Source organism: Silurus aristotelis (assembly GCF_946808225.1).
Source record: "Silurus aristotelis genome assembly, chromosome: 1".
NCBI lineage: Eukaryota > Metazoa > Chordata > Actinopteri > Siluriformes > Siluridae > Silurus > Silurus aristotelis.
Window position 1 is genome coordinate 1,647,709 of NC_139574.1, and position 19,015 is coordinate 1,666,723.

At 46.5% G+C, this 19,015-nt stretch overlaps 1 protein-coding gene across 1 annotated transcript in view; it reads right to left on the bottom strand.

Moving 5' to 3' along the window:
- The window catches only part of stub1 (STIP1 homology and U-Box containing protein 1), a 27,653-nt gene extending 9,468 nt beyond the window's left edge, over positions 1-18,185 (bottom strand). The window contains exons 1-2 of the mRNA XM_083548769.1: positions 17,888-18,185; positions 1,362-1,549 (exon numbers count right to left, since the gene is read on the bottom strand). Coding sequence (XP_083404895.1) covers positions 1,362-1,478 — 117 coding nt within the window. The 5' untranslated portion in view covers positions 1,479-1,549; positions 17,888-18,185. The remainder of the gene's footprint in view (positions 1-1,361; positions 1,550-17,887) is intronic.
- Between the last annotated feature and the right edge of the window lie 830 nt (positions 18,186-19,015).

Sequence of the window (19,015 nt, forward strand, 5' to 3'; positions counted from 1 at the left end):
GGTAGAAGCGTGGAGATGTTTAGGAGAGATGGCAGTGGAGTTTTTAACCAGATTGTTTAACAGAATTCTGGAATGTGAGAGGATGCCTGAAGAATGGAGAAGAAGTTTGCTGGTACTGAACTTTAAGAATAAGGGAGATGTGCAGACCTGCGGTAACTACAGGGGAATAAAGTTGATCAGTCACACCATGAAGTTATGGGAAAGAGTAGTGGAAGCCAGGCTGAGAGATGAGGTGACCATCTGTGAGCAACAGTATGGTTTCATGCCGAGGAAGAGCACCACAGACGCTTGCTTTGCTTTGAGAATGTTGATGGAGAAGTATAGAGAAGGTCAGAAGGAGTTGCATTGTGTGTTTGTGGATTTAGAGAAAGCGTACGACAGAGTGCCAAGAAAGGAGTTGTGGTTTTGTATGAGGAAGTATGTGAGGGTGGTGCAGGATATGTATGAGGATAGTGTGACAGCAGTGAAGTGTGCAGTAGAAACGATAGACTGGTTCAAGGTGGAGGTTGGACTGCATCAAGGATCGTCTCTGAGCCCTTTCCTGTTTGCAGTGGTGATGGACAGGTTGAAGGACGAGGTCAGACAGGAGTCTCCATGGACTATGATGTTTGTGGATGATATTTTGAGAGTAGTGAGCAGGTGGAAAAGATCCTGGAGAGGTGAAGGTACATGCTGGAGAGAAGGGGAATGAAAGTCAGTAGGAGTAAGAGAGAGTACATGTGTGTAAATGAGAGGGAGGGCAGTGGAGGGGTGCAGTTGCAGGGAGAAGAGGTGGAGAAGGTGGAGGAGTTCAGGTACCTGGGGTCAACAGTATAAAGTAATGGAGAGTGTGTTAGAGAAGTGAAGAAAAGAGTGTAGGCAGGGTGGAGTGGGTGGAGAAGAGTGACAGGAGTGATTTGTAATAGAAGAGTATCTGTGAGAGTGTAAGGGAAAGTTTATAGGACTGTGGTGAGACCTGAGATGTTGTATGGTTTAGAGACAGTTGACATCAAAGGAGGAGGTTTATGGATGTGGTGAGGGAAGACATGCAGGAAGTTGGGTTGAAAGAGGCAGATTTTTAGGACAGGGGGGTATGGAGACGGATGATCCACAGTGGCGACCCCTAATAGGAGAAGCCGAAAGAAGAAGTACCAGACCAATCACAGTGTTATTTACTGTCCCTGTCCATTTAGAAATGTTATCTACTGTCCCTGTCCAATCAGAACGTTATATGCTGTCCCTGTCCAATCAGAATGTTATTCACTTATCCTGTCCAATCAGAACATCTACTGTCCCTGTCTAATCAGAACAGTAAATACATCATTATCAAATACAATAATCAATGTTTAATACAACAATAAAACACACACACACACACTTACTATGGCTTTGCTGTAGCAGGTGACGGCCTCCTGGTACTTCCGGCAGAGGAACAGGCGGTTGCCATGCTCTTTGAGCTCCTGAGCTGAGGAGCAGCTCTTCTCCGGGCTGCCTGCCATCTTCTCCACGGGCTCGGCACCGGCCGCCGCTTCCCCCTGCTGCTTCCCAATCCTGTTCCCCGTCTCTTCAGCTGGCAACGCACACACGCACGCACGCATTACACACAATCACACACCAAAACACCCCATCACATGCCAAAACACACTAAAACACCTCGTCACACGCTAAAACACCTCGTCACACGCTAAAACACCCCGTCACACGTCAAAACATGCTAAAACACCCCGTCACACACCAAAACAGCCCATCACACGCAAAAAACACACTAAAACACCCCATCACACACCAAAACACTCCATCACACACCAAAACACCCCATCACACGCCAAAACTCGCTTAAACAACCCGTCACACTCCAAAACACGCTAACACCCTGTCACACGCTAAAACACCCCATCACACAACAAAACACGCTAAAACACCCTGTCACACGACAAAACACGCCAAAACACCCCGTCACACGCCAAAACACATTAAAACACCCCATCACACGCCAAAATACAGAAAAACACCCCATCACATGCTAAAACACACCGTCACACACTAAAACACCCCGTCACACACCAAAACACCCCATCATACGACAAAATACGCTAAAACACCCCGTCACACGCTAAAACACCCCGTCACACGCTAAAACACCCCGTCACAACACCAAAACACCCCGTCACAACACCAAAACACTCCATCATATGCCAAAATACACTAAAACACCCCGTCACACACCAAAACACCCCATCATACGACAAAATACGCTAAAACACCCCGTCACACGCTAAAACACCCCGTCACACGCTAAAACACCCCGTCACAACACCAAAACACCCCGTCACACACCAAAACACCCCATCACACGACAAAACACCCCTTCACACACCAAAACACCCCGTCACACGCCAAAACACCCCATCACACGCCAAAACACCCCATCACACGCCAAAACACGCTAAAATACCCCATCACACACCAAAACACCCCGTCATACGCCAAAACACCTCGTCACACGCTAAAACACCCCGTCACACACCAAAACACCCCATCACACAACAAAACACGCTAAAACACCCCGTCACACACCAAAACACCCCATCATACGACAAAATACGCTAAAACACCCCGTCACAACACCAAAACACCCCGTCACACGCCAAAACACCCCATCACACGCCAAAACACCCCATCACACGCCAAAACACCCCATCACACGCCAAAACACCCCGTCACACGCCAAAACACCCCGTCACACGCCAAAACACCCCGTCACACGCCAAAACACCCCATCACACGCCAAAACACGCTAAAATACCCCATCACACACCAAAACACCCCGTCATACGCCAAAACACCTCGTCACACGCTAAAACACCCCGTCACACACCAAAACACCCCATCATACGCCAAAACACATTAAAACACCCCGTCACACACCAAAACACGCTAAAACACCCCGTCACACACCAAAACACCCCATTACATGCCAAATCACACTAAAACACCCCGTCACACGCCAAAACATGCTAAAACACCCCGTCACACACTAAAACACCCCATCACACGCCAAAACACGCTAAAACACCCCATCACACACCAAAACACCCCGTCATACGCCAAAACACCTCGTCACACGCTAAAACACCCCATCAAACGTCAAAACACGCTAAAACACCCCGTCACATGCAAAAAACACACTAAAACACCCCATCACACACCAAAACACCCCATCACACGCCAAAACTCGCTTAAACAACCCATCACACGCCAAAACACGCTAACACCCCGTCACATGCTAAAACACCCCATCACACAACAAAACACGCTAAAACACCCTGTCACACGCCAAAACACGCCAAAACACCCCGTCACACGTCAAAACACAGTAAAACACCCCGTCACACGCCAAAACACAGTAAAACACCCCGTCACACGCCAAAACACACTAAAACACCCCGTCACACGCCAAAACACGCTAAAAAACACCCCATTACACGCCAAAACACCCTGAAACACCCCATCACACGCCAAAACACATTAAAACACCCAGTCACACACCAAAACACGCTAAAACACCCCATCACACACCAAAACACCCCATTACATGCCAAATCACGCTAAAACACCCCGTCACACACTAAAACACCCCATTACATGCCAAATCACACTAAAACACTCCATCACACGCCAAAACACGCTAAAACACCCCATCACACGTCAAAACACGCTAAAACACCCCGTCACACACCAAAACACCCCATTACATGCCAAATCCCACTAAAACACCCCGTCACACGCCAAAACACGCTAAAACGCACCATCACATGCTAAAGTGCACCATCACACGCTAAAGTGCACCATCACACGCTAAAACACACCGTCACACGCTAAAACACACCAAAACACAGTCTCACGCTAAAACACACCGTCACACGCTAAAACACACCGTCACACGCTAAAACGCATTATCACACGCTAAAAAACACCGAAACACAGTCACACGCTAAAAAACACCAAAACACAGTCACACGCTAAAACACACCGTCACATTAAAATACATGTCACACGCTAAAACGCACCATCACACGCTAAAGCGCACCGTCACACGCTAAAAAACACCAAAACAGTCACACGCTAAAACACACCGTCACACGCTAAAACAAATGTCACATGCTAAAACGCACCATCACACGCTAAAGCGCACCAACACATGCTAAAGCGCACCATCACAGGCTAAAGCGCACCATCACACGCTAAAACGCACCATCACACGCTAAAACACACTAAAACACACCATCACACACTAAAACACACCGTCACAACACTAAAACACAAAAAACACCGTCACACAATAAAACACAGTCACAAACAAAAACACACTAAAACACCCCATTACACGCCCAACACGTCACACGCCAAAACACACCATCACACAATAAACCACACAGTCACACAAAAAAAACACCCCATCACACGCTAACGCACACCATCACACAATAAACCACACAGTCACACACTAAAACACCCCATCACATGCCAAAACACAATCACCCGCTAAAACACACCGTCACACGCTTAAAAACACCAAAACACGCTAAAACACGTCACACGCCAAAACACACCATCACACAATAAACCACACAGTCACACAAAAAAAAACACCCCATCACACGCTAACGCACACCATCACACAATAAACCACACAGTCACACACTAAAACACCCCATCACATGCCAAAACACAATCACCCGCTAAAACACACCGTCACACGCTTAAAAACACCAAAACAGTCACACGCTAAAGCGCACCATCACACGCTAAGGCGCACCATCACACACTAAAATACACCGTCACACGCTAAAACACACCGTCACACACTAAAAAACACCAAAACAGTCACACGCTAAAACATACCGTCACATGCTAAAACACACCATCACACGCTAAAACACAGCATCACACGCTAAAACACACCATCACACACTAAAACACACCGTCACAACACTAAAACACAAAAAACACGGTCACACAATAAAACACCGTCACACAATAAAACACACAGTCACACACAAAAACACACTAAAACACCCCATTACATGCCAAAACACACCATCACACAATAAACCACACAGTCACACACAAAAACACCCCATCACATGCTAACGCACACAGTCACACACCAAAACACCCCATCACACGCTAAAGCACACCATCACACAATAAACCACACAGTCACACACAAAAACACCCCATCACACGCTAACGCACACCATCACACAATAAACCACACAGTCACACACTAAAACACCCCATCACATGCCAAAACACAATCACCCGCTAAAACACACCGTCACACGCTTAAAAACACCAAAACACGCTAAAACACGTCACACGCCAAAACACACCATCACACAATAAACCACACAGTCACACAAAAAAAAACACCCCATCACACGCTAACGCACACCATCACACAATAAACCACACAGTCACACACTAAAACACCCCATCACATGCCAAAACACAATCACCCGCTAAAACACACCGTCACACGCTTAAAAACACCAAAACAGTCACACGCTAAAGCGCACCATCACACGCTAAGGCGCACCATCACACACTAAAATACACCGTCACACGCTAAAACACACCGTCACACACTAAAAAACACCAAAACAGTCACACGCTAAAACACACCATCACACGCTAAAACACAGCATCACACGCTAAAACACACCATCACACACTAAAACACACCGTCACAACACTAAAACACAAAAAACACGGTCACACAATAAAACACCGTCACACAATAAAACACACAGTCACACACAAAAACACACTAAAACACTCCATTACATGCCAAAACACACCATCACACAATAAACCACACAGTCACACACAAAAACACCCCATCACATGCTAACGCACACAGTCACACACCAAAACACCCCATCACACGCTAAAGCACACCATCACACAATAAACCACACAGTCACACACAAAAACACCCCATCAAACGCTAAAGCACACAGTCACACACAGTCACACACCATCACACAATTAACCACACAGTCTCACACAAAAACACACCATCACACACAAACACACCAAAACACAGTCACGCGCTAAAACACACGTCACACGCCAAAACATACCATCACACAATAAAACACACAGTCACACACAATAACATGCTAAAACACACCATCACACGCTAAAACACACCATCACATGCTAAAAAACACTAAAACACACCATCACACAATTAACCACACAGTCACACACAAAAACACACCATCACACTGAAATGCACCAAAACACAGTCACACGCTAAAACACACCGTCACACGCTATAACGCACCATCAAACGCTATAACGCACCATCACACAACAAAAACACCCCATCACACACTAAAACACACTAAAACACACCATCACACAATTAACCACACAGTCACACACAAAAACACACCATCACACTAAAACGCACCAAAACACAGTCACACGCTAAAACACACCGTCACACGCTATAACGCACCATCACATACTAAAACACACCATCACACTAAAACGCACCAAAACACAGTCACACGCTAAAACACACCGTCACACGCTATAACGCACCATCAAACGCTATAACGCACCATTACATACTAAAACACACCATCACACACTAAAACACACGATTACACAAATAACCACACAGTCACACGCAAAAACACACCAAAACACAGTCACACGCTAAAACACACCGTCACACGCTATAACGCACCATCACACGCTAAAACACACCATCACACACAAAAACACACCATCACACAACAAAAACACCCCATCACATGCTAAAGCACACCATTACACAATTAACCACACAGTCACACACAAAAACACACCATCACACACTAAAACACACCATTACACAACAAAAACACCCCATCACATGCTGAAGCACACCATCACACAATTAACCACACAGTCACACGCCAAAACACACCATCACACGGTAAAACACACAGTCACACGCTAAAACACACCATCACACGCTAAAACGTACCATCACACGCTATAACGCACCATCACAAGCTATAAAGCACCATCACACAACAAAAACACCCCATCACACACTAAAACACACCATCACACAATTAACCACACAGTCACACACAGTCACACACCATCACACTAAAACGCACCAAAACACAGTCACACGCTAAAACACACCGTCACACGCTAAAACACACCATCACACGCTAAAACGTACCATCACACGCTATAACGCACCATCACAAGCTATAAAGCACCATCACACAACAAAAACACCCCATCACACACTAAAACACACCATCACACAATTAACCACACAGTCACACACAGTCACACACCATCACACTAAAACGCACCAAAACACAGTCACACGCTAAAACGCACCATCACACGCTAAAACGCACCATCACACGCTATAACGCACCATCACACGCTATAACGCACCATCACACGCTAAAGCACACCATCACACAATTAACCACACAGTCACACACAAAAACACACCATCACACGCTAAAACACACTGTCACACGCTAAATCGCACTTCACACGCTAAATCGCACCATCACACGCTAAATCGCACCATCACACGCTAAATCGCACCATCACACGCTAAATCGCACCATCACACGCTATAACGCACCATCACACGCTATAACGCACCATCACACGCTATAACGCACCATCACACGCTAAAACGCACCATCACACGCTATAACGCACACCATCACACGCTATAACGCACACCATCACACGCTATAACGCACACCATCACACGCTATAACGCACACCATCACACGCTATAACGCACACCATCACACGCTATAACGCACACCATCACACGCTATAACGCACCACGCTATAACGCACCATCACACGCTATAACGCACCATCACACGCTATAACGCACCAAAACACGCTATAACGCACCATCACACGCTATAACGCACCATCACACGCTATAACGCACCATCACACAACAAAAACACCCCATCACACACTAAAACACACCATCACACAATTAACCACACAGTCACACACAGTCACACACCATCACACTAAAACGCACCAAAACACAGTCACACGCTAAAACACACCGTCACACGCTATAACGCACCATCACACGCTAAAGCACACCATCACACAATTAACCACACAGTCACACACAAAAACACACCGTCACACGCTAAAACACACTTCACACGCTAAATCGCACCATCACACGCTAAATCGCACCATCACACGCTATAACGCACCATCACACGCTATAACGCACCATCACACGCTATAACGCACCATCACACGCTATAACGCACCAAAACACGCTATAACGCACCAAAACACGCTATAACGCACCATCACACGCTATAACGCACCATCACACGCTAAAACGCACCATCACACGCTAAAACGCAACATCACACGCTAAAACGCACCCCATCACACGCTATAACGCACACCATCACACGCTATAACGCACCACGCTATAACGCACCACGCTATAACGCACCATCACACGCTATAACGCACCAAAACACGCTATAACGCACCATCACACGCTATAACGCACCAAAACACGCTATAACGCACCATCACACGCTATAACGCACCAAAACACGCTATAACGCACCAAAACACAGTCACAGGCTAAAACGCACCATCACACGCTAAAACGCACCCCATCACACGCTAAAACGCACCCCATCACACGCTATAACGCACCCCATCACACGCTATAACGCACCCCATCACACGCTATAACGCACCCCATCACACGCTATAACGCACCCCATCACACGCTATAACGCACCCCATCACACGCTATAACGCACCCCATCACACGCTATAACGCACCATCACACGCTATAACGCACCATCACACGCTATAACGCACCATCACACGCTAAAGGCACACCATCACACAATTAACCACACCGCACACACAAAAACACAGTCACACGCTAAAACACACCGTCACACGCTAAAACACACCGTCACACGCTAAAACACACCGTCACATGGCAAAACACACTTCACACGCTAAATCGCACCATTACACGATATAACGCACCATCACACGCTATAACGCACCATCACACGCTATAACGCACCAAAACACAGTCACACGCTATAACGCACCAAAACACAGTCACACGCTATAACGCACCCCATCACACGCTATAACGCACCCCATCACACGCTATAACGCACCCCATCACACGCTATAACGCACCCCATCACACGCTATAACGCACCCCATCACACGCTATAACGCACCCCATCACACGCTATAACGCACCATCACACGCTATAACGCACCATCACACGCTATAACGCACCATCACACGCTAAAGGCACACCATCACACAATTAACCACACCGCACACACAAAAACACAGTCACACGCTAAAACACACCGTCACACGCTAAAACACACCGTCACACGCTAAAACACACCGTCACATGGCAAAACACACTTCACACGCTAAATCGCACCATTACACGATATAACGCACCATCACACGCTATAACGCACCATCACACGCTATAACGCACCAAAACACAGTCACACGCTATAACGCACCAAAACACAGTCACACGCTATAACGCACCCCATCACACGCTATAACGCACCCCATCACACGCTATAACGCACCATTACACGCTATAACGCACCCCATCACACGCTATAACGCACCCCATCACACGCTATAACGCACCCCATCACACGCTATAACGCACCATCACACGCTATAACGCACCATCACACGCTATAACGCACCATCACACGCTATAACGCACCATCACACGCTATAACGCACCATCACACGCTAAAGGCACACCATCACACAATTAACCACACCATCACACAATTAACCACACCGTCACACACAAAAACACAGTCACACGCTAAAACACACCGTCACACGCTAAAACACACCGTCACACGCTAAAACACACCGTCACACGCTAAAACACACCGTCACATGGCAAAACACACTTCACACGCTAAATCGCACCATCACACGCTAAATCGCACCATCACACGCTATAACGCACCATCACACGCTATAACGCACCATCACACGCTATAACGCACACCATCACACGCTATAACGCACACCATCACACGCTATAACGCACACCATCACACGCTATAACGCACACCATCACACGCTATAACGCACCCCATCACACGCTATAACGCACCCCATCACACGCTATAACGCACCCCATCACACGCTATAACGCACCCCATCACACGCTATAACGCACCATCACACGCTATAACGCACCATCACACGCTATAACGCACCATCACACGCTAAAGGCACACCATCACACGCTAAAACACACCGTCACACAATTAACCACACCATCACACACAAAAACACAGTCACACGCTAAAACACACCGTCACATGCCAAAACACACTTCACACGATAAATCGCACCATCACACGCTAAATCGCACCATCACACGCTATAACGCACCATCACACGCTATAACGCACCATCACACGCTATAACGCACCATCACACGCTATAACGCACCAAAACACAGTCACACGCTAAAACGCACCATCACACGCTATAACGCACCATCACACGCTATAACCCACACCATCACACGCTATAACGCACACCATCACACGCTATAACGCACACCATCACACGCTATAACGCACACCATCACACGCTATACCGCACCATCACACGCTATACCGCACCAAAACACAGTCACACGCTATAACGCACCAAAACACAGTCACACGCTATAACGCACCAAAACACAGTCACACGCTATAACGCACCAAAACACAGTCACACGCTATAACGCACCATCACACGCTATAACGCACCATCACACGCTATAACGCACCATCACACGCTATAACGCACCATCACACGCTATAACGCACCATCACACGCTATAACGCACCAAAACACGCTATAACGCACCAAAACACAGTCACACGCTAAAACGCACCATCACACGCTAAAACGCACCATCACACGCTATAACGCACCATCACACGCTATAACGCGCACCATCACACGCTATAACGCGCACCATCACACGCTATAACGCACCCCATCACACGCTATAACGCGCGCAATCACACGCTATAACGCGCGCCATCACGCGCTAAAACGCGCCATCACGCGCCATCACGCGCCCCATCACGCGCTATAACGCGCCCCATCACACGCTATAACGCACCCCATCACACGCTATAACGCACCCCATCACACGCTATAACGCACCATCACACGCTAAAACGCACCATCACACGCTATAACGCACCATCACACGCTATAACGCACCATCACACGCTATAACGCACCATCACACGCTATAACGCACCATCACACGCTATAACACACCATCACACGCTAAAGGCACACCATCACACGCTAAAGGCACACCATCAAACACTAAAACACACCGTCACACAATTAACCACACCGTCACACACAAAAACACAGTCACAGGCTAAAACACACCGTCACATGGCAAAACACACTTCACACGCTAAATCGCACCATCACACGCTAAATCGCACCATCACACGCTATAACGCACCATCACACGCTATAACGCACCATCACACGCTAAAACGCACCATCACACGCTATAACGCACCATCACACGCTATAACGCACACCATCACACGCTATAACGCGCACCATCACACGCTATAACGCGCACCATCACACGCTATAACGCGCACCATCACACGCTATAACGCGCACCATCACACGCTATAACGCACCATCTCACGCTATAACGCACCATCACACGCTATAACGCACCCCATCACACGCTATAACGCACCCCATCACACGCTATAACGCACCCCATCACACGCTATAACGCACCCCATCACACGCTATAACGCACCCCATCACACGCTATAACGCACCATCACACGCTATAACGCACCATCACACGCTAAAGGCACACCATCACACGCTAAAGGCACACCATCACACGCTAAAACACACCGTCACACAATTAACCACACCGTCACACACAAAAACACAGTCACACGCTAAAACACACCATCACACGCTATAACGCACCATCACACGCTATAACGCACACCATCACACGCTATAACGCACACCATCACACGCTATAACGCGCACCATCACACGCTATAACGCGCACCATCACACGCTATAACGCACCATCTCACGCTATAACGCACCATCACACGCTATAACGCACCATCACACGCTATAACGCACCATCACACGCTATAACACACCATCACACGCTATAACACACCATCACACGCTAAAGGCACACCATCACACGCTAAAGGCACACCATCAAACACTAAAACACACCATCACACAATTAACCACACCGTCACACACAAAAACACAGTCACAGGCTAAAACACACCGTCACATGGCAAAACACACTTCACACGCTAAATCGCACCATCACACGCTATAACGCACCATCACACGCTATAACGCACCATCACACGCTATAAAGCACCATCACACGCTATAACGCACCATCACACGCTAAAACGCACCATCACACGCTATAACGCACCATCACACGCTATAACGCACACCATCACACGCTATAACGCGCACCATCACACGCTATAACGCGCACCATCACACGCTATAACGCGCACCATCACACGCTATAACGCGCACCATCACACGCTATAACGCACCATCTCACGCTATAACGCACCATCACACGCTATAACGCACCCCATCACACGCTATAACGCACCCCATCACACGCTATAACGCACCCCATCACACGCTATAACGCACCCCATCACACGCTATAACGCACCCCATCACACGCTATAACGCACCCCATCACACGCTATAACGCACCATCACACGCTATAACGCACCATCACACGCTATAACGCACCATCACACGCTAAAGGCACACCATCACACGCTAAAGGCACACCATCACACGCTAAAACACACCGTCACACAATTAACCACACCGTCACACACAAAAACACAGTCACACGCTAAAACACACCGTCACATGCCAAAACACACTTCACACGATAAATCGCACCATCACACGCTATAACGCACCATCACACGCTATAACGCACCATCACACGCTATAACGCACCATCACACGCTATAACGCACCATCACACGCTATAACGCACCATCACACGCTATAACGCACCAAAACACAGTCACACGCTAAAACGCACCATCACACGCTAAAACGCACCATCACACGCTATAACGCACACCATCACACGCTATAACGCACCACGCTATACCGCACCATCACACGCTATACCGCACCATCACACGCTATAACGCACCAAAACACAGTCACACGCTAAAACGCACCATCACACGCTAAAACGCACCATCACACGCTAAAACGCACCATCACACGCTAAAACGCACCATCACACGCTATCACACGCTAAAACGCACCATCACACGCTATCACACGCTAAAACGCACCATCACACGCTAAAACGCACCATCACACCCTAAAACGCACCCCATCACACGCTAAAACGCACCCCATCACACGCTATAACGCACCCCATCACACGCTATAACGCACCCCATCACACGCTATAACGCACCCCATCACACGCTATAACGCACCCCATCACACGCTATAACGCACCATCACACGCTATAACGCACCATCACACGCTATAACGCACCATCACACGCTATAACACACCATCACACGCTAAAGGCACACCATCACACAATTAACCACACCGTCACACACAAAAACACAGTCACACGCTAAAACACACCGTCACATGCCAAAACACACTTCACACGCTAAAGCACACCATCACACGCCAAAACGCACCATCACACGCTATAAAGCACCATCACACGCTAAAACAAACCAAAATACAGTCACACGCTAAAACGCACCATCACATGGTAACACACAAACACACAATCACATGCTAAAACACACAAACACACCATCACACAATCAACCACACAAAAACACACCATCATACGCTAAAACACACCATCACATGGTAACACACAAACACACAATCACATGCTAAAACACACAATCACATGCTAAAACACATCGTCACACGGTAACACACATCGTCACACGGTAACACACAAACACACAATCACATGCTAAAACACACAATCACATGCTAAAACCCACTAAAACACATCACACAATAAAACATACCATCATACAATAAAAAAAACACCATTACACACAAAAACACACCCTCACACACTAAAACACAATGTCACACGTTAACACACGTTAACACACCATCACACAATAAAACACACCGTCACAGGCTAAAACACACTAACACATCGTGACACGCACCGTGACACGCACCGTCACACGCTACCCACCACCACACATTAACACACTAAAGTCAAGTCAAGTCAAGTCAAGTTTATTTGTATAGCGCTTTTCACAACAGACATTGTCTCAAAGCAGCTTTACAGAAAATATACAAACACATGAGCTCTAAAACACACCATCACACAATAAAACACACAGTCACAAACAAAAACACACTAAAACACACCATCATACGCTAAAACACACAGTCACACGCTATAACCCACCATCACACGCTATAACGCACCATCACACAACAAAAACACCCCATCACACACTAAAACACACTAAAACACACCATCATACGCTATAACGCACCCCATCACACGCTATAACGCACCATCACACGCTATAACGCACCATCACACGCTATAACGCACCATCACACGCTATAACACACCATCACAAGCTAAAGGCACACCATCACACAATTAACCACACCGTCACACACAAAAACACAATGTCACACGTTAACACACCATCACACAATAAAACACACAGTCACACGCTAAAACACACCGTCACATGCCAAAACACACTTCACACGCTAAAGCACACCATCACACGCCAAAACGCACCATCACACGCTATAAAGCACCATCACACGCTAAAACACACCAAAATACAGTCACACGCTAAAACGCACCATCACACGCTATAACGCACCATCACATGGTAACACACAAACACACAATCACATGCTAAAACACACAAACACACCATCACACAATCAACCACACAAAAACACACCATCATACGCTAAAACACACCATCACATGGTAACACACAAACACACAATCACATGCTAAAACACACAATCACATGCTAAAACACATCGTCACACGGTAACACACATCGTCACACGGTAACACACAAACACACAATCACATGCTAAAACACACAATCACACGCTAAAACCCACTAAAACACATCACACAATAAAACATACCATCATACAATAAAAAAAAACACACCATTACACACAAAAACACAATGTCACACGTTAACACACCATCACACAATAAAACACACCGTCACAGGCTAAAACACACTAACACATCGTGACACGCACCGTGACACGCACCGTCACACGCTACCCACCACCACACATTAACACACTAAAGTCAAGTCAAGTCAAGTTTATTTGTATAGCGCTTTTCACAACAGACATTGTCTCAAAGCAGCTTTACAGAAAATATACAAACACATGAGCTCTAAAACACACCATCACACAATAAAACACACAGTCACAAACAAAAACACACTAAAACACACCATCATACGCTAAAACACACAGTCACACGCTATAACCCACCATCACACGCTATAACGCACCATCACACAACAAAAACACCCCATCACACACTAAAACACACTAAAACACACCATCATACGCTAAAACACACCATTACACGATAAAACAAAAAAAACCACACTGTCACACGGTAACACACACCATCTCAAAACACACTAAAACACACAAAAACGCACCATCACACAATAAAAGACACCATCACACACTAAAACACAAAAAAAAACACAGTCACAATAAAACACATTAAAACACACCATCACACACTAAAACACAATGTCACATGCTAACACACTAAAACACACCATCACACAATAAAACACACCATCAAACAATAAAACACACCGTCACACGCTAAAACACACTAACACACCGTGACGCGCACCGTTACACACGCTACCCACCACCACACATTAACACACTAAAGCACACCATCACACAATAAAACACACTGTCAGACACAAAAACACTGTCAGACACAAAAACACACTGTCAGACACACACTCACACACACAATCACAACAACACAAACACAATCACAACAACACACACAATCACACGCACACAATAACACACACACAATCACACGCACACACGCACACAATAACACGCACACACACGCACACAATAACACGCACACACACGCACACAATAACACGCACACACAATAACACGCACACACAATAACACGCACACACACACAATAACACGCACACACACACAATAATAATAGCACACACACACAATAATAATAGCACACACACACAATAACACGCACACACACACAATAACACGCACACACACACAATAACACGCACACACACAATAACACGCACACACACACACACACAATAACACACACACACACACACACACAATAACACACACACACACACACACACACAATAACACACACACACACACACACAATAACACACACACACACACACACACAATAACACACACACACACACACACAATAACACACACACACACACACACAATAACACACACACACACACACACAATAACACACACACACACACACAATAACACACACACACACACACAATAACACACACACACACACACACAATAACACACACACACACACACAATAACACACACACACACACACACAATAACACACACAATAACACACACACACACACACACACACACACACAATAACACACACACACACACACACACACACAATAACACACACACACACACACACACACAATAACACACACACACACACACACACACAATAACACACACACACACACACAATAACACACACACACACACACACACAATAACACACACACACACACACACACAATAACACACACACAATAACACACACACACAATAACACACACACACACACACACAATAACACACACACACAATAACACACACACACACACACACAATAACACACACACACACACACACACAATAACACACACACACACACACACAATAACACACACACACACACACACAATAACACACACACACACACACACAATAACACACACACACACACACACAATAACACACACACACACACAATAACACACACACACACACACACACACAATAACACACACACACACACACACACACACACAATAACACACACACACACACACACACACAATAACACACACACACACACACACACACACACAATAACACACACACACACACACACACACAATAACACACACACACACACACACACAATAACACACACACACAATAACACACACACACAATAACACACACACAATAACACACACACACACAATAACACACACACACACAATAACACACACACACAATAACACACACACACACAATAACACACACACACAATAACACACACACACACAATAACACACACACACACAATAACACACACACACACAATAACACACACACACACAATAACACACACACACACACAAGCTATCAGACGTGTGTGTATGGTGTAAAACTGATGCTAGCATGAAGCCAGGACACTGTTAGCTGGAAGTGTTAGCTTGGAGAGGGATTTGGCTCGTCATGGCCCCACATTTAATTTGATTATTATAAATAAATAAATAAATCATTCCCGCAGTCAGTGATCGGTGTAAAAGCGCGGACCCGTGCTGGGAGACTTACCGGTTCCACACACAGCTCTTTCCGCGACCGCAGCGCCTCCTGCCCCGGTCAAAGCGCTCACACAAGCCGCTACCGCTAACTAGCACCGCTGGGTCTCCTGCTGGTTGCTGCAGAAGGATGGTGCTGGTGGTTCTGAGATCACCGGGTCCGGTAGAGAACCGTGTCTATTCCCCGCACACTGATCGCAGATTACTGTGGGAACAGGACACTCTCTCGCGCTCTCTCCGCCCTGCTCACTGTTTTGGTTACATGACGGCCGGCGGCCATGACAGAAGTTTTACGTAACGTTACGTCTCTTATGACATACGTCGTTGCGTCATCACGCACCTCGCCATGTCCACGTGACTAATGAGAGAGGAGCCGACGATTGAATCGACTCTTTCGGATCCACTCTTTTACTCAGGTGTGTGATTCACCAAGCAGGTGCTGAGGACCATCAATATTATATGTAGGTTGATCATAAAGTAAAACAGCGGTGTAGGAGATTCCAACTGGGCGAGCACAGCAAAAAGACACAAGCTAGTTCTAGTGCAGTAGCAGAGTGTCTTCCAGCCAAAGATCTCAAAGCAGACTGGAGTTTCAAGATTTGCTCCTCAAGCTATTTTGAAGACGCACAAACAACTGGTTGATGTTGAGGAACAAGGAAGCCTAATGTAGAAGATGAAGGACACATCATCCTTACTTCCCTTCAACATCAGCTGATGTTCAGCAGTGCCATCAGCAAAGACCTAGAGGAAACCAGAGTTCATGTTAATAAAATCTGAAAGATTTGCTGTTACAGGAGGCATAATGTTTGCTGAAGTGCTGGACAGCGATAGGAGTGAAGCATGGTGAAGGTTTTCTGCAGGGTTCTGCAGATGGCGTTGAAGATGAGGTCAGCATTAATGGTGTCCTCAATGCTGAGAAACTCAGGGCAGATACTTCTCCATCACACAGGCATCTGATTGACCCCAAATGTATTCTGCAGCATGAATGCCCTAACCCACACATACAGTCAGCGTCATTAAGAACTATCTTCAGCGGAGAGAATAAGGAGTCCTGGAAGTGATGGTTTTGGCCTCCACATTAGACAATTCTGTCTTGGGTTAAATGAAGACACAGAAGGATTTGAGGGGCCTACATCCACAA